Source organism: Petaurus breviceps, unplaced genomic scaffold (assembly GCF_028583685.1).
Source record: "Petaurus breviceps papuanus isolate PSGF00001 unplaced genomic scaffold, PetGlider_PUasm1.0 287, whole genome shotgun sequence".
NCBI lineage: Eukaryota > Metazoa > Chordata > Mammalia > Diprotodontia > Petauridae > Petaurus > Petaurus breviceps.
In genome coordinates, this window is record NW_027186029.1 from 1,339,152 (window position 1) to 1,357,884 (window position 18,733).

The following is an 18,733-nucleotide window of genomic DNA, read 5'->3' on the forward strand; positions in this document are numbered from 1 at the left end:
CCAGGAAGCGGGGGAGGGGCGCCCTGGCTCAGACCTACCTGGGACCTGTAAGCACAGAGCAGGCATCAGGAAGGGGGAGGGATCGGGGAGGGCGGGGCCGGGAGGGGTGATCCCGGGGGGGGCGCGGGGGTCCGAGGGAGGGGGGGGGGGGGGGGGGGCGATCCCCTGGGGGGCGGGGCGCTCATGGGTCTCCCCCTCCCCCCTCCCTCCCTCCACACTCACCCCCTCCTCCAGAGCACTGAGGCTGCCAGGCTGTAACTGTAGCAGCAGACTCCCTGAAAGTGACACTGTAACCTACAAGGGGGGAGGGGGGAGGAGCAGGGAGGGCTGTTGCGGTTTAGGGGTGCCCCAGACCCCCAAATGCCACAGGCCGGGTCCTGCCGAATTCTCCACTCAGCTCTTCTCTCAGCCAAAGCAAAACAAAGTTTATTCAAGGTTGGCCATATTGGGCAGACTCTGAAGGAGCCCCGGGATCTGGGACGCTGGTCCAATACAAGCCGGCCGGAATCATCTGGCCCAGAGTGCGTCTGCGCGGGATTAATCTCAGCCCCGTCAGGAGGCCAGATGGATCTCAGAGACTGGGGGAGCCCTTGGGGGGCTCTGAAGGAGGGGCTTGGGGAAGGCCTTGAGTAGGAGTCTGAGGACGCTGTGAGCTCAGACCCCAGGAATGGGATGAAGGGTGGAACCTAGCTGAAGGCTGCCTGGAGACCATGGAGTTTAAGGGGGACAGATTTGGGTATAGATGTTTTGATAGGATCAAGGGTGAGAAGTAGCCAGACAAAGGAGGGCTGGGCTAGTAAGGAGCAGATTTGAGCCTAGGATAATGAAAGTTTTGTGGCCTCAGGCAAATGCCTCAGCAAGTGGGAAGATTCAAGGGGTTTCCCAGAGCCTAAACCCCATCATTGCCCCCTCAAACAAATGGCACCCACATTCCTTTGAGGTAAAGGACGAAGGTCTCAGCTTCTGAAAGTGCATCCTGCTGGCAAAGGGCATAGAGCTGTCCTTCCCTCTCTGGGTCCCATTCAAGGGCTCAGACTTGGGAGAGTGGCTGATGCCAGGTGCAGTGGGCTGGAGAGCTTGGATTCAGTGGGAGGTTGCAGATAGCCTGAGTGGTCATCTGGAAGTTGATAGCTCAGACCCTGGAGGAGACAAACCTGGTGAGGAAGTTAAGCAAGCAAGGACCAAAAAAGTATAGAGAAAGGACAATTTCCCTGGAATAAAAGACAGTTTTCCTGCTTGGAATTAAAGATGTCTGTGGCAAAGCCAAAAGGCAAAGGGCAGGTACAATTTCACCTTTTTGTCCTTTTCTCTGCAGGGAGCTGGGGCCCTTCTAGGCAGTAGCTTGAGGTCCTCCAAGGGCTCTCGGGTAGATTCTGGAGCCTCTGGGGGGAAGCACGAGGTGGTACATAGACCCACTCTCCAGGTTGCACTGCAGCAGGACACTCCTTTTCATCTCCAAGAAGTTTGCAAGATACTTCTTGGCATATTGAGTCAGAGCATTCCGGACTGCTCCTAACTGAGTTGCAAATTGGGCAATTAAATGCTGTTCTGGGTCTAAGAGGATGTCAGAGGTTGTAATGGGAATGTAAAATTTTAAGATCTTCCCTGCCCCTTGGCTAAAGTGCACCTGGAGCCTGGGGTGGGAGACTTGTTTTTCAGTAGATACTTTTTGATTGGCCAGTGGGTCCAGAAGGTTGTTACATTCTCTGAGCCGGGAGCAGGCTATGTAAGCCCTGATGTGTAGCTTTGTTTGGGGGCTCACTTTGAGAAGTGTTCTGTGATTTGATCAGATGAAACTCTGGGAAGCTGTAGTTGAGATTCCCCCGGCTTTGAAAAATCCAGATGTTGATTGGGTATGGATGTAATGGTTGGACAGTTTGGAAACTGTGTACTTGATCTGTTTCTCTGTCTTGATAATTCTGTCTGTATATTCTGAAGTTCGGGGTGCTGACCTTTTTCCCCTGAACAAGGTAAATGATACATGTTTGACTGATTAAAGTAAGCTTGTTAACCCATTTTGAGTTGCTTTCCTTTAAGAAAGCAGATCCAAGAACCTGTGTTGTCAGACACCCCGGGGAACGCTGGGGTGCTTGCTGCTACAGAGCTTAGGAAGGGTCTCCCCTAGGGGACTTGAAAGGGACTAAGCTGGGTATTTTCCTGAGGTGTGATTCTGACTCAGAGCAGCCCAGCTGGGAGATTCTTAACCCAATCTTCTCAGGTTTCTATGCATAGCTCACTAAGTACAGGCTCTAGGAAACCCCTTCAGCTCTGATTGAATCTTCCCATTTGAGCCTTTCATTATCCTGGGCCCAAATCTCTCTTGCTCTTAACCTAGTCTAGCCCTCAGACTGGAAGGCATTCTTCCCCAGGTGTGTGGCCTGGTGTAAGCCAAAAAAAAAGCTTTTACTTGATGGGGTACAGGCTCTGGAAACCCCCTTGGACTCTCCTTGAATCTTCCCACTTGATGAGGCATTTCCCTGAGACCATAAATCTTTCATTAGCCTAGACCCTAGTCTGTTACTCTAAACCTAGCCTAGCCCTCCACTGTCTCTCATCTCCAGGCACCCTTCAGCTGCTTCCCACCCTTCATCCCATTCCTGGAGTCTGACCTCCGTTGCTCAAGATCCTCCTTAAGACCCTCCCCAAAGCCGTCCTCCAGACCACCCCTAAATCCTCCCACAGTCGTTCTGTCTATGAAATCTATCTGGCCTCCATGATGGGCCCGAGATTAACCTAACACAGACTCACTCTGTGCCAGATTATTCTGGGTGGCTTGTCCAATAAGTGTCAGATACTTAGGGTCCTTAAGAGTCTACCCATTATGGCGAATCTTTAATAAACTCTGTTCTACTTTGGCTGAGAAAAGACTTGAGTTGAATTCATTCAGCAGCACCTGATCTGTTTGCATTTTGGGGTCTCGAGTACCCCTAAACTTCAATATATGGGGAAATAGCTGGATGCTATCTAGAGATGACAGGCAATGGAAGGCTAGGTTAATTTAAGTGTAATGGGTTTGGGTATAGACATCCTGATAGGATCAAGGGTGGGGAGTATCTGCTGGATGGAGGGCTAGGCTAAGAATAACAGAGATTTAGGCCTAGGATAATGAAAGGTTTATGACCTCAAGTAATACCTCATCAAGTGGGAAGATTCCATCAGAGTTCAATGGGTTTCCCAGAGCCTAAACCCTATCACACAGAAGCTGTCCTGAGGATATTTGAAACCACAGGGGGGGGGGGGGGGAGAGCTGGAAGAGAGAGAGAGAGAGAGAGAGAGAGAGAGAGCATCTAGGAAGCAGTGAGAATAAGGAGACGGGGGTGTAACGGATAGTCTGTTTATTACAGGACCATTTCATACAGAGCCAAAGATGCAAGGGGCTCACAGAGTTTCTATGCCTGCCCAACAGAAGGTCTATGTGACTCAAAAGAATGTAGACACCCCAAAAGAATTCAGACAATGTACAAGGAAGGACCTTCCCTCTAGGTGACCCAAAGGAATGCAAATGTACCAAGACCCTCCCTTAATCTTGTTTACTATTTACCCTTGCTTAAAATTAGTTATTTATTAGGGTAATATCCTAGGGCCATATCCAGAGGCATAAACAAAAAAAGATTACACACCCTCTTGCTTACCTGCCCTGTAACCTGGCAGGTAACTGTATAGGGCTGGAATATTCCTTTAGCAGGGCCAAGGGAGCCCAAAAGTTCTCTACATATATACATCTTCCTGCTTATCTGCCCTGTAACCTGTCAGGTAATAACAGAGGGGAGGGGAACATTTCATTAGCAGAGCTGGGGAACTCCTGAAAGTTCTCTACAGGAAGGAATCGGGGCTGTGGGAGTAGAAGGGCCAGTACAGCCAACTGGCGGGCAGCATTCTTTGCTGCAGTTTCTACCAGGCTACTTCCCAAAGCATGATCTGTTTCCCTTTCTGGTGGCCTTTGCAAAAGATAACAGCTATCTAAGAGGGCTTTTGAACAGCTTGGAGGAGATATAAAATTTGTGCATGTTTAATAGGGGAATTTTTTGTTGTCAGATATCCCCTTTCTTTCCAAATTTTTCCATGGAAAGCACATTTGGAGTCAGTAAAAATGTTTACTAGTTTATTTTCCCCTAGCTCTAGGGCTCTGGTGAGTGCTATCAATTCTGCCTTTTGGGCAGAGGTCCCAGGGGGCAGGGGTTTGGCCTCTCCGGTTCAGTAGAGGCTGACCACTGAATATCCACTTTTCCTGACCCCTTGTTCAATAAAGCTTGAACCGTCTGTGTACAAGATTGCTTCGTGGTTCAGGAGATGAAAATCTTTCAAATGAGCTCGACTGGTATAAACACAGTCCAAGGTCTCCTCACAATCATGAACCAGGACATCAGAGTGTGCACTGTCTGGGAGGAGGGTTGCTGGGTTAAGTTTGCGTCACACCCAAAGGGTCAGGTCAGGGGCTTGATATTTGGTGAGCCTGCCACTAGCCAGCCACTGGTGGCCCTTTGCTTCAAGGATGTTCTGAACTAGGTGGGGAGTTAGAACTTCCAGGCACTGACCGAGTGTAAGTTTAGAGGCTTCCTCAATTAGAATGGCCGTAGCAGCTACTGCCCAGAGACATGCAGGCTATCCTGCAGCCACAGAGTCTAACTGTTTTGAAAAATAGGCAACGTGCCTGGAGTCAGGTCCCAAAGACTGTTTTAGGACTCCCAGAGCCAGTCCTCTCCTTTCATCAACATACAGAGTGAAAGTTTTTCTAGATTGGGTAGAGCTAATGCTGGTGTGGTGGTCAATTTAGCTTTCAGAGTCTCAAAAGCTTTAGTCCAATCAGGACCCCACTCTAGAGGGAGTGAGTCAGGGCCTTGAATAGAGTCATAGAGAGGCTTAGCAATTAGGTCAAAATTAGGGATCCAGAGTCTACAGAACCCAGCTATGCCTAGAAAAGTTCCAGCTTGTTTCTTCATGGCTGGAATAGGTATAGACAAGATTGTCTTTTTCCTCTTGGAGGTGAAGGAGTGAAAGGTGGGCATTAGTTTATGTCCCAGATACTTTACAGACTGGTATGCTATCTGGACTTTGTTCAAAGAGACCTTATAGCCTCAGCTACCCAAGAAATTAAGGGCCTCTGCAGCAGCAGCCAAAGATGACTCCGGGGTGGGGCTACAAATAAGGATGTAAACCACATACTGGATTAAGCTGCTATCAGTTAATTTCAGATCCCTTAAATCCCTTCCCAAAGCTTGGCCAAATAAATATGGGCTATCCAGAAACCCTTGGGGCAAGACTGTCCCTGTTAGCTGACATAGACTTGTTTCCCCAGGAAGTATCCATTCAAAGGCAAAAATAAATTGCCAATCTGTATGCAGAGGAGTACAGAAAGAGGCATCTTTAAGATTTTAGCAGCAAGCACCCCATTGTCCCCAGGGTGGCTGCCAACACAGGTTCTTAGATCTGCTTTGCTAAAGGAAAGCAACTCAAAATGGGTTAACAAGCTTACCTTAATCAAACATATATCTTTTACCTAGGTCAGAGGAAAAGGTCAGCACCATGAACTTCAGAATATACAGAGGTTACAAGCATAAGTTACAAGAACATTTCAGCAGACAGGCCTCCAAACTGTCCAACCATTACATACATCCATACCTAATCACAGTTACCAGAGAGGCAAGCATCAATATCTGGGTTTTCAAAGCCGAGGGGCTCTCAACAAAGGCTGCCCAGAGTCTCATCTGGTCAAATCACACACCACTTCTCAAAGTGAGCCCCAAAGCAGAGCCTCCCATCAGGGCTTATATAGCCTTCTCCAGGCTCAGAGAATGTAACAACCTTCTTGACCCACTGGCCAATCACGAAGTATCTCCTGAAAAACAGGCCTCCCACCACAAGCTCCAGGTACACTTAACCTAGAGGCAGGGAAGATCTTTAAATTTGCATTCCTATAACAGAGATCTAGGGTAGAAAACCATTGGCTACCTCCAGGGATCTGAGTGAGTATAGTATATGGGTTAGGGACTATGGGGTGTATAGGAATGACAGCTTCATTAACAGCCCTGAGATCTTGAACCATGCAGTATGCTCCATTAGGCTTTTTTTATAGGAAGAACAGGGATGTTACATGGGGATTGACAAGGGACAAGGATTTTATATTTTAGGAATTTTTCAATTAATGGCTGTAGTCCTTCCCAGGCCTCAGGCTTAATTGGATAGGATGGCAATGGGGGAACACTTTTCAGGAGGTGAACTTTCCAGAGCCTATACCAATCACTTCCTTCCTTCCTTCTTTCCTTCGTTCCTTCTATCCTTTCTTCCTTACATTCTTGTAATGTTGAAAGAATAGAGAGATCTTCCCTGCCCATTAATAGGCCTATGTGACCTGCTCTGACTCTGGCCCAGTCCACAGCTGAGTCACAGAGCCTGGGTCACCTGGAGCTCAGAGTGGGAGTGTAAAGCCAAGCACAAGTAGCTCTACTGAGGACTGCTGTTGTGAATAACTTTAAGGTTTCTGATCACATTGTTTAATGAACTCTCTATTTATTCAATGATAAACTAAAGCAAAACATTCACGGAAACAAAAGTACAACATTCACGACAACATAACATAATAACTTATTACTAAGGCCTTATTAAAGCCACAGAGTCTTAAACAAAAGATATCATTAGGGAAGTCACAATCTCAATCAATCATTATAAAGTACCTGTCTAAGGTCTTCTTTCATCTTGATTGAAGACTGGCTTCCAATCATCCTTAACTCAACCATCCTTAAGAAGCAATCATTCTTAAGGGGTACAAAGTACAAAGGTCTCCCAGCCCTAGGTCACACTAATCTTAATCTCAGTGACCAGCACTAAGTACCCACGCAAAGGTCCTTTCTCTTGGGCTGACTTCTAAATTCCATGGCTCCTCTTCCTTGCTCCCAGCTCTCGCTTGAATTCGCCCAACTCACCTAGATTCACAGGGAGGCAACTCCCAGCTCTTATTTTAGCTTGAAGCTCATGGGTGACTAATATACTTCAAGCCCTTCACAATTTCTGTTTCTGGGAAGACAAAGCTTAACAGAGCCACAACAATGTTTATACACATCAAACTTAACAGAGTTACAATAATGTTCACACACATTGGTTGCACTATCATCAATTCTCTTTTTGCCTGTGAAATCAACACAGACCAACAGACAGGGCTTCTGTCTGAGAAACCAAACACAAATCATCAGTAAAGTCCCAGGACCTCTGAAAACATCAGTAAAACCCTCCTTCAGGACTTCTGTGAACAGACAGCAGTTATGTCCTCTTTCAGGGCTTCTGAACCAGCAGTAAGGTCCCAGGACTTCTGTAACAGCAGCAATGTCCTCTGTCAGCAGACAGGTCTGACAAAGTAACATCAACACAGACAGAACAGACAGACAGAGTGCTGGCACCACAAGCACCCATCCTCCCAGTTCTGCTCAGTCCCAGCTCATTCGAGAGCTTTTTTTTTTTTGAAGTTGAAAAGAATTTTTTATTTACTCTTCAAATATTCCTGAAATGTTCCTGTTTACACACATGTATGCTCTAACTCAAAGAAGAAATTTCAAAGGGCTCACAGTGGAAGACTTCAGAATCACCTCCATCCAAAAACACACTCAAACATGATCAGCATTCTTACCAGCTTACTTTGTGAAGAGACAACTTTTTCTCCAAGGCTTAAGTTTCATTTCTGGATTCTGGAGACTTGATTAATTTGTCCAGTTTTTCAAGGTTTCCAGGAGGGAGTGCATTCGCGTGGGGAGTAGTTAGAGTTTGCAAAACAGGTTTCTTGGGTAATGGAGGTTTGTGATTAAGCTGCTCTGAGGACTTGGCTTTACCTTTCACCTTATTATTTAAAGGTCTAGCTGCACTAGATCTGATAGTCTTTTGATTTGATTTTTTTTCATCTTTTGAAAGCAAAGTCAAGCCTCCTTTCTCTATCCTGATCTCTGCACTGTATCACTTCATTTCTTTTAAGTCTGGGAAGGATCCATCTCTGTATTTGAAAGGCAGTGAGGTGGACCGGAGTTTTACTTGAAAGGGGTTTTTGTCTTCAGTGACAGGCTGACTCAGTAACTGTGGACAGGGATCTGGCTTTGGCAGTTTGGCACTAGAAGCCGGAGATACAGAGCTCAGCCCAGTGTGGTCACCCTCTCTACCTACAAAGTTCTGAGAGTCACTCTCAACTGGGAGTGACTGTTTTATAATGCCCAATTTCTCTTCTTGGTGTTCACCATTAATCTGAAGATTAACGCTAGTCACCTCATTTCTTGATGCCAGGTTCATCTTCAGCAAGGACAATTTTGTGTTTGATGGAGTTCTGCCACCTGAATGTTCTTTCAAATAGAGGCTGCTAGCCTTTGGTCTCTCCCAGGAGGAAGACACAGAGAACTTTCTGGAGCTCCTCACTTCACTGGCTCCCCTTTCCAGTTTAGCTTCTGACAGCCCTCCCCTGGGAGCTGTGGGAGCAGAGGCTTGCTGCTCAGACTGGGGGACCTCTTCAGGGGCGTTCTTTTTCTCCAGGTGCCAGGGGGCAGGTCCTAGCTGTGATGACACTGAACCTGGAGGAATGGGAGAAACACTGGGACTTGAAGTGACTGAAGAGTTTTTGTTTTCCAACAACTCTTTGGTAACTGGGGGCCCACGTCAGGCGCCATTGTGGATTCTTTCATTGATTCCTCAGCATCAGCCATTTCCAGGCTGTCTTCTGGCTGCTGTATATTTGCTTCTGAACAATCTAAACTGGATGAAATTGCAGTACTGTTAGAAATAGCCTTTGGAGAGGGCATATCTAGAGGGCTGTCAGAATCCTGATTCTGGCCTTCACTAAGCGTACAAACTACCTCCTCACATATGCTCCTTGTAGGAGAAGACACTGGTGGGGGAGAGGCTTCTTTGCTTTGTTCCTCATCTAGAGTAGGAGGTGAGGAGTTTTCTGGAAGAGAAGGGCGATCTAAAGCAAGTAAATGGTCTGACTCTGAGCCACTGACTTCCACTGTAGTCTCAGGGTTATCTACTAGTGATGACAACTCCCCTGTGCTGGCAAATAAATCAGGAAACGGGAGCACCCCACACCTTTCATCTTGGTTCTCTTGGCTCTGGGAAGGCTCTGCAGGCATCTCTGGTCTCAAGATCTCCGGGCTATTTGCTACAGTCTCCTTGTCCATCGTTTCCTCCTGCCATAACTGGAAATCTCATCTTTATGGTCTCCCATCATTTGTTTCCCATCTTCCTCCTCTTCCTCTGGGGTACAAGTCAGGTCGCTTAGAGACTCTGACTGTGCACGCGAACACAACCTTCTCATTTTGCTGGACCTCTGGTTTTGAGGTTTAACTAGGAGTTTGTGCTTTGCCGCAGAGTTATCAAGGCAGGAAGAGAACTCAGGAGGATAATCGAAGTCTGCTAGAGGTGAGAGGCTACTGTCAGATGTCCGTGGAGAGGTCATGGTATCACCGACATGTCTGGAGGAAAGCTGGTCTGGAAGAAGAACCTAAAGGAACCTGTTCTTCACTGCCTGTTCCAGCCAAACTCAAAGAGCTAAGTTGCTTGTGAGGGTCAGAGAACTTTGTTGTTGTGCTGGGATTTATATCATGTAATAAAGATATTTCTGGAGGACTCCTGGGCAACCCATCATCTTCAGAACTCATGCCAGCATCATCTCCCCAGTTAGTGGGAATCCCACATGGAGGAGGGGGGCCCAGTTTCACATTATACTGGATTTTCATCTGTAAAGCTCTGATCCCCTCAGACACATTTTCCTGAGAAAACACCCGAGCTGGCCTGGGGGGGGGTGGGGGGAGTGGGTCTTGACCTGTCTCAGGAATGAAAATGCTGTCCTGCAAAAGGGCTCGGCTCCCCAGGGTACCCTTGTGGTCCTCAAGTTCATCCTCTGAGTCAGAGACAACGGGCAGAGATACTGGAGAAATGACATCACTCTCTGATGGGCTTGGCTTCCAGCTGCTGCTACTTGCAGATGTTGAGGTCTCTTTTGTCTTCTTTTTCCCAAAGAATTTTTTTAAAGTTTTGAACTTGGACTTCTTTCCTGAGCTATCTTCACCAAGCCTTTCTGCCGCGTCCTGCCTTTTGATGTCCATTATTCGTGTAGAGCTCGAGTCCAGGTCCCTTGTATGGGCTGAGAGATGTCTTGCTGTTTGAACAGTTGGTCTGGGGATCAAAGCTCTTGATTCTTCTGCTTTTGATTCAGATAGTGATTTAAAAAAAAAAAAACATCTTTGGCATGTCTTAACCACAGTGCACCTCAACTGAAATCTTGTCCTCCCCAGCTCAGACTCTCAGGGTCCTGCCACTCTTTGGTGCTCCGGAGTCTCCCATAGGCAGCACCAAGCTCTGGCCGTGCCCCGGGGCAGGAGCGGCGGGGAGCCCCGCGCAGGTGGCCGCCTGCTCACCTGTTCGCTGCCCACGTCCGGGAGCTCGTGGCCGGCATCTAGCAGGAGGCTAGTGCCCCTGCTGCTGCCTCCTCCAGAGCGTTTCCCGCGCAGTCGGTGGCTGGCAGCCCCGGCCACGGCGGGAGCAGCTGCGCGAAGCACCCACTCAGTCCACGCCGCAGGAAAGGAGCTGGAGCTCCTCGTTCGAGAGCTTTTATATGCTCTCCTCCTTCCTGTCCCAGTCCTCATCTCAAGTCCTTCCTGTTCCAGTCTTTGGCATGTTCCCCCCACCATAGGCTTCACAAGTTTCTTTCTGTTCCTAACAAAGACTTGATACGATCACAGATGAGGCTCAAACGCATTTGAATAGCTGAAACAGGGAGCTAAGTACTCCTTTGCTTGCCGTTACAGAGAGAAATTGGCCCAAGAGAATGTTAACTGAAACAGAATGTTGGGGGGAGAGGCCCGAGCAGGAGTGAGGGAGCCCCAGGGCCCCGGAGAGGAGCAGCTTGAGGGGGTGGGAAGAGGGAGGCCTAAGCTGCCTAAGATGTCAGTGCTCCCAGGGCTGACTGTGATCAATGCCTTGTTAAATATTACCTCTTATTCAAATACATACTTTGGGTTTGGGTTTAATGAGGAGAGTTTATTATATTTTGTGAATCTACCCTGGAAATATGTCCGCATAGTCATCGCAGCTGCTGTGAATGTCACACTGGTGTCACTCTTCCTTCCTTCCTTCCCTCCCTCATGGTGAGTGATAATTAAGGTCATTTCAACACCAATACGGGCAAAGTGTCCCCCCCCCCTCGTGCCCAGCCCCAGAGGCCCCCAGGAGGAGCCCTGTCCTCCAATCTCACCCTAGGCCAGGACCTCAGGACCCAGCCTGCCTCTCCTTCACAAGCCCTGCCTTCCAAGGAGCCTTGGTCCTGCCCAGCTCTTCCTAGCCCCATCTGGAGTCTTCTTGGCAAAGATACTAGAATGATTTGCATTTCCTTCTCCAGCTCATTTATAGATGAGAAAACTGAGGCAAAGAAGGTTAAGTGACTTGGCCAGGGCCACACATGGAAGAAGCACCTGAGGCCTGATCTGAACTCTGGAAGGGTTTTGGGCCCAGGACTCTATCCACTGGGCTACCAGGCTGCCCACCAGGAGCTGGACAAATGCTAATGAATACCACCTAGCCTATCTGCCTCCTTTAACCAAACTTCCAGGTTGACAGGAATCACACCCTCACATCCAGTTATTCTGTCCAAAGGAACATAAATTTTGATTGTTTAAATCCCCCAAGAAGTCTGGGATGTGGGGGCTAGATTTTTTTCTTCCCTACTCATTTTTTCTAGTATATTTTTTTTAAACTGGGACAATTAACTCTTATGTCATGTAGTCTTCACTTATGATTTCTTGAAATATAGGTAGTGAGGCAGCTAGGTGGTACAGTGACCCTGGAGTCAGGAGGACCTGAGTTCAAATCTGGCTTCAGACACTTAACACAAAACTAGCCGTGTGATCTTGGGCAAGTCACTTAACCCCAATTGCCTTGCCTACCCTCCTCCAAAAAAGAAAAAAAAATATAGCTGAAAAGCCAGGCTTTGCTAAAGCCACCTGGGATTCACGTGGAGGTGCCTGACAATGTCATTTTATTGCAAATACTAACGGCTATTAATCACTTTAATACTCTGAACTCTTTTTCTTTTAATTCACCTTGCTCTACCCTTTTCTGCCTAAGGGCCCTACCTGGTCATACCCAGTCTCAGGGCCTGTCCCAGACCTCAGGAGAAGAAAATCTACATCTCTGTATCTGTGTTTATTTTCGTGTGTCTGTTTTTGTTTCTGTATGTGCACATGTGTTTGTGTGTGTGTGTGGGCTTATATTTACTTGTGTGTGCCTTATTCAGAATATCACTAAGACCCTTGACAACTCTGGCAGCAGAATCAAATGAGCTAAAATGTACCAGGTGCCTGGTGCACAGTAGGTACATATAACTAGCCTCCCCTTCCCAGTCTTCTTACACCTCACTCCTCTCTTCCTCCTCCTTCTGGTCTCTGACACTGGCCCCCTGGCTGAGGTCTGACCAAGACCTGATCTCCTGACTGCCTTTCCAATGTCTGTCCCTCATGCTGCTGTGGTATCATTCCTGCCTCCTGATTTTGGCGCCCAACAATCATGATGATGAGGCAGGGATTCCCCTGATGGGCTTCAGGCAGAGCAGAGCCATTGTGAAAACAAAGCAGCCCCTCCTGGGCAGGCCACAGGCCTTGCAGTCTCTGTCTACAAAGCTTCCCGTGGTTGGCCCTGCTCTGCCAGCCTGGAAAGGAAAGCTAAAGGGACTCAGTTCCATGTCACAGACATCCGGGCTGCTTGTCACCTGCTTTCTACAGATCAGTGAAGGGCTCAGGTCCTGATGCCAGCACCCTCATCAGAGTGGTGGTTTCCAGTGCAGACACCAAGAGGTTGGACCCGAGGAAGCAGTCAAGAGGCATTGTGGGAAGTCTCTATTCTCTCATCAAGGCAAGTCAGAAGAGTCTTGCTTTGCCAGAAAAGGCAGACACTGATAGGAAGAAAGGCTTCTAATGAAATTCACTTGGGTGCTAATGAGGACCCGAGCCCACTTCTTATTCCCTTGTCACTGAATATATCAGAGAATCCTGAGTTGGAAGGGCCTTCAGAGGCCATCTAGGCCAGACTCACCTGCAGAGGCATCTCTGAAATCATTTCTGCCTGGAGACCAGCCAGGAAGGCAGCCCATTCTTAGGACACTGTTCCTCCTGGCAGGCTGCGACCTGCCTCCCGCAGCTTACACTCACTGGTTCTAGGTCTTCCCTCTGGAGCTGAGCAGGACAAGTGTGATTCACCTGAGACATGACAGCCTTTCAGGTATCTGAAGAGTATTCCATGTTGGCCACCACATTTTCTCTGCTTCAGGATAAGGAGCCTCATTTCTTTCTACTGATCCTTATTTGGCCTGGTCTCCATTTCATCACATTCATGGCCCTTTGGATGCATTCCAGCTTCCCAGTGCCACTTGTTGATTATCTCCAATTTATCATAAATAATAGATAGAAATAGATATCTTGTTTATCCATATTCATTTGTCTGGAGGTAGCTGCCAAAAGTGCCACCAAAGTGGAATATAAATTACTTTGTAAAATCTTATAATTGTGGAATCTGTTTTTGCTAACAATGATGGAACTCTGACTTTCGCACCCTAGTATCTATCAGTTGTGGAGACGTTTATGGATTAGTTAGAAATGGGGGCATTTCATGGCATGTCTCAGCCTGTGTCTTGGCACTGGACTCTGATAACTCTGGAGGAGAGAGTGAGGCTGATGACTGCACAGCTCTGCCTCCCTTGAGTCCATCTCACTTGTGACAAAGGACCCACAAGCACAGTCTGTGGGTGAAGAAGCTCAGGAGTTCAAAAGGTCAGTGTTCCTCCCTCACTCAAAGGCAAAAGTTCCCTTTTCTATCAGTCACTTTTAACTGAAGAAAAACTCTGAGTCAAGTTTGAGAGTGCAGAGCTCTCCTAAAACATTTTACTGATAAAGGAATTATCTCAGCTACAAATCACTTTGTGTCAAGGAAACTCATAATGGTCTAGACCTTTAAGTGTCCTGATTGAATTCTAGGCCACCTGTTGTTATCTCTACCAGCCAGGACGATGCCATTCCTAGAAATATTGTCTCTGGGTGTTTTTGTACAGTTAGAAGAAACGTGTTATCTCTCCTTAGTTATTTCTGGAAGATCCAGGTGGAAAGTATCAGCATTTTCAAGATGAAAAGAGCTGTTTCCAGCCCACATTTCAGACTTTCAGTCCATCATCTTCCTGCCCCTGTGATGCTTTAACCATTTATATTGTTTCCCTCCCTGCTATCAACGTCTGTTCTTTGTTCCATTCTTAAGCTGGGGGGCTGCTTTTCATTTTCCATGTCTCTGAGCTTTATGAAGAAGCCATTTTTTCCTCCTTATTAGTAAATTTTTGTTAACTAATAAACTGCTAATGCTCAGAGTTTTCTATCTCAGTTGACTTGCCTTTCCTTGTGACGTTTAGTCCTTGTCTTGAGACCCCCAGCGCACTCTCCTCAAGGAAGGCTTTAGTTTATAGAATCTATGCATGAAAACCACTGTCATCAAATTAGACCTGATTATCTTGAGGCCGTCATGACAGTCTTGGCTTGTTTGTTCTTCAGTCATCTCAGGCTTGTCTAACTCTCTGTGACCCCAAAGTTCAGAGCAGACCAGGCCCATCCATCCTCCACCGTCTCTCAAAGTCTGTCCAAGTTCATGTTGGATTTTTCTGTGACACTATCCAGCTCATCCTCTGCTTTCCCCTTTTTCTTTTTCCTTCTATGTTTCCCAACATCAAGGTCTTTCCTAATGAATCCCATCTTCTCATTATGTTGCCAGAGTATTTCAGCTTCAGTGTTTGACCCTTCAGTGAACAGGATGAATGAATTTCTTTAAGGATTGCCTGATTCCAACCTTTTTGCTGCTGTCCAAGGGCCTCTCACAAATCTCCAGCAACACAATTTAAAAGTTGATTCTGTGGTGCTCAGCTTTTCTTATCCTGCAGAAAGACCCATATCTGTGGACTTTTGTTGGCAAGATGATGTCTCTGCCATTCAGGATGCTGTCCAGATTGGCCATTGTTTCCTTTGAAGAAAGAGGCATCTTTTAATTTCCTGGCTACAGTTGCCATCTGCAGTGATCTCTGAGCCCAAGGACATAAAATGCTGCTTCCATTTCTTCTCCCCATTTGCCAGGAAGTGATGGGAGCAGTTGCCAAGATCTTAGTATACATACGTACATGCATGCATATGTGTGCATGCGTGCGTGCATGTGTCTGTGTGTACATAGCTTCCAAATACCTCTTTAAAATTGCCAGGGGACTTTGCTGGGTACAGTCTTCAGTTTGCAGTGGGTGGGGCAGAGTACAGCATGTCACTGCAGTTATCCCACTGGACCCAGAGAGGAAACACTTGCTGGGACCTCAGGCACCTGTGAATGTACAGAGCCTGCTACCCACTCTGGATCTGGGTGGGTGATTTCTCCGCTGAGATCAAGCCCAGCCATGACTCACCCACAATAGTCCTACAGCGGCCCCTGCCGGAGCCAGACCCCAATGTCACCTAATGCCAGTGAGGAAACACCATGGAAGGAAGGCTAACAGGAGGCTGTGGTTTTAACTGGGAGCTTCTCTCATACCCCTGATATTCACAAAATACACCCCCTGGAGTCTTGTAGAGGTAATTACTGCCAAGTAACACCTTCAGCACAGAGATTCCAGGGGTTAAAGACTTTGTCATGATTGAGCTCAGTTTCAGAACTCAGAAAAAAGACTAAACCTCTACTAGGGTCCTAAGAAAGCTTCTCCAGTGTTTTATTTTGTTAGAGGAACAGAGAAACCATTTCTGCTTGACAGTCTTCCCAAGGGAGGCAGAACCTCCCACAGCAAACCAAAGAGGATTCAAGCCAAGACTCAGGAGACTGACCCTTCCAGGTTATGTTCAGAGAGTTTACAATGGATAACTGAATGGGCAGATTTTCATACCAAATGAGCTCACTGGAAGGGTCGATTGACAGGCCAAAAGATAACAGAGTCAGAACTGGTTGGGATCCTTCCACAAAGAAAGCAAGTGAAATCACTTTGGGAAGCCTTGATTCACATTGCAGGTGTAATCAATTCCTTTTCCCTCCCTTTTGGCTTCTTATCTTAGGAATGTCTGGGGGCCTTGATTGATAATAACATCCCTTGAGACAGGCTTCAGCCAGCCAAATGACCTAAATCTGAACCCCAGTAACAAAGAATAGTAAAAGGAAATTTAAAGTTTCTATCACAATTGTAAAGGAAGACTGGTCCTTATGAGCATGCACAGCATTGCATGGTGGAACCCTTCTTTGTGTGGACTTTGGAGCATGGGAAGACATTTGATAGGTGGCTCATGGACTTTTGATTGGCTGCTGAAGAGGGTGCCTTCAGAAGACAGTAACCGGCCAAAGGGAGTCTCCTCTTCCCTTAGAGGCATTTGAATGGCACAGTGAGTAGAGGGCTCAGCCTGGATCCATGGAAACCTGACTTCAAATTGGACTTCAGAAGACTTAGTTGTGTGACCTTGGATAAGTCGTTTAATCTGTCTTCATTTTATCGATTGGAGAAGGAACATCATTATTGCTCCTACCCCTTAGAGTTGTCATGAGGACAAAATGAAGTTCCTGTTGTCGACCTGAAAGTCTGGTTAAAGGAGATAAACAGGCCAGGTGATATACAGGTATATTGTTGCTAGGCCCTACATACTGCATGAAAGTTTTGACTGCCTGATACAAGATTGACAAAGTTATTTGATATGTTTTAGGACAATCCCAGGATGTCTGTGTCCCTCAGACTTATGGTCTCCATGTTTCTGAAAAAGGAAGTATCTTATTTGAATATGTCATAAATATAAACCGACAACTGACAAAGTTGTGTCCCTTGGAAATTACCATCCCAGGGAGCCTTCAGCACAGCACATGCCCCTGGGAAGGATGAGAGAAGGCCCACACTGTTCAGCCCCATCTGGTCTTTGGAGCTGCTGACACGAGAAAGGCCATTTTCAGAGCAAAGCAAAGCAGTCTGATTGATTAGCTCATTTTGGGGGGAAGTCCCTGTAAAGCCTTAAACTTGTAGCTACATGTGTAGCTGGCTGAGGTAGAATTTAAACTTAAGTCTTTCTCACTCTAACTCCAGGGCTCTATTCACTAAGAAGTGTGACTGTATATGTGTGTGTGTGAGTTTATGTGCCCACACAAGCACATCTCCTTCCCTCTCGAGGACTGTTGAGATAAAAGGAAGGCATTTTTCCATGCAGTCCTAGATAAGGAGCTGGAAGGGTTCTCAGGGGCTGTCCCATACTAACCTCTCATTTTTGAGATGAGGAAACTGACTGAGAACGCTGAAAAGCCTCGCCCAGGGCCACATCATCACCAAGTTTCACAGGTGGGATTTAAATCCAGCTCCCTGACTGCAGACTCCCTTTCCATTGCGCCCTATCTGGGCTGGAGCCCAGGCCTTTTACAGGTGGGGAAACTGCCTTGTTAAGTGTGTCGACAAAGCGTCGAGCCCTGCCCAGTCCCCAGGGTTGGGGCAGGCCACACCCAGTCTGCACTTTTCCTCTCCACCTGCAACTTGTCATGTTCCTGCTACCCTGAGGAGGAGCTGGGATGCCAGGGTCCCCCTTTCCTGCCAGGTGGACCTGTCTGAACTGGGAAGGTCGGCCGGGTCTCGGTCACTACCTGACATAAGTAGAATAAAGTCTGTCCTGTTTTGCTTCATCGATCTCAGAGCGAGGCCACAGGAAGGATTCTCCTTCCACAGGTGCGGCCGGCCCTCCTCTGTGCCCGCCACAACCATCCTGTCCTCCTCCCGAGCCCCCCTTTCTTCCCAGGCCCAGGATCCCTCCGGCCAGAAGCTCCTTCCCAGTCCCCTCCCTGCCCCCCGGACGGGCCAGGCACCGCGTCCTCTCGGAACGTGGCGCACTGGGAAGCCTGCGAGGTCCTAGGCTGCGACGGCGTTTGCAGGGATGAGGGCTGCCGGGGGTGGGAGGAGGGGTACATGCCGGTCAGAGGCCCGGGACTCATCAGGTGGGAGGGCGGATGCCCTGAAGGCGCGCTCCCCACAAGCGCTGCCCAGGTCTGCCTAGCCCAGAGACACGGCCGGCCCCTTCCACCGGCGGGGCGGGGCTACGAGGCAGGGGCATGCGCAGAAGCCGCTCCAGCCTCAGGACTACGTTTCCCAGAGAGCTTTGCAAGTCTCGAAGTCACTCCCGGAAGTGTGGGGGAGGAGACGCACAGAACTTCCGTTTGCCTCTTCCTTCCGCATCCTCTGCATTCGCCGTCTCTCCCGCTCCGCTCCCTCTCTGCCGCCGCCCGGGCCTGAGACACTGAGCCGGGGTGAGTGACAGCTGGGGGCCGGGCGGACGCGCAGGCGGCGGGGGAGGGGGGGCCGAGGGCCAGTCGCCTTGTCTCGGAGCCTCCTGGGAGGGGGGGAGGAGCTCTGTGCCAGAGGTAACCACACATGCGCACTCCACTGTTACCACGCCTTCTCCGTGCCCATTGGTCAGCCTCCGGGGGGGGCGCGACCTAGCAACCAATCAGCGGCGTGGTGGCCCCGCGCGCGCCCACCCCCCCGCCCAGGCACCTTATCCTGGGAGGTCCCATACTTAGTGGGAAAGGACCGGGACCTAGGGCTCCCCGTGCACCCTCCCCAGCCCGGGTAGAGGGGCTCGGCCGGGCTCCCACCCCTGCGGGGCTCCCCACTGCCCCTCCTTTACTGCCAAGTACTTTGGGGCACACCTCTGCTCAGCTCCCTCCCCTGCGGGGCTCCCCACTGCCCCTC

General features: G+C 48.4%; 2 protein-coding genes across 3 annotated transcripts in view; one reads left to right on the forward strand and one right to left on the reverse strand.

The window, feature by feature from the left end:
• Nucleotides 1-7,111: 7,111 nt before the first annotated feature.
• LOC138167725 (CRACD-like protein) lies at nt 7,112-10,613 on the reverse strand. Its single transcript, XM_069096692.1, is given in 5 exon segments — nt 7,112-8,597; nt 8,600-9,160; nt 9,163-9,461; nt 9,463-10,268; nt 10,386-10,613. Coding segments are annotated over 5 exon segments (2,877 nt in total). The 3' UTR covers nt 7,112-7,614.
• A 5,269-nt stretch (nt 10,614-15,882) lies between these two features.
• The window catches only part of LOC138167683 (zinc finger protein 420-like), a 52,328-nt gene continuing 49,477 nt past the window's right edge, over nt 15,883-18,733 (forward strand). The window contains exon 1 of one of the 2 annotated variants that reach the window (XM_069096632.1): nt 15,883-18,288. The gene's annotated coding sequence lies outside the window, so the exon portion shown is untranslated. The remainder of the gene's footprint in view (nt 18,289-18,733) is intronic. The other variant, XM_069096634.1, reaches the window with a different exon arrangement.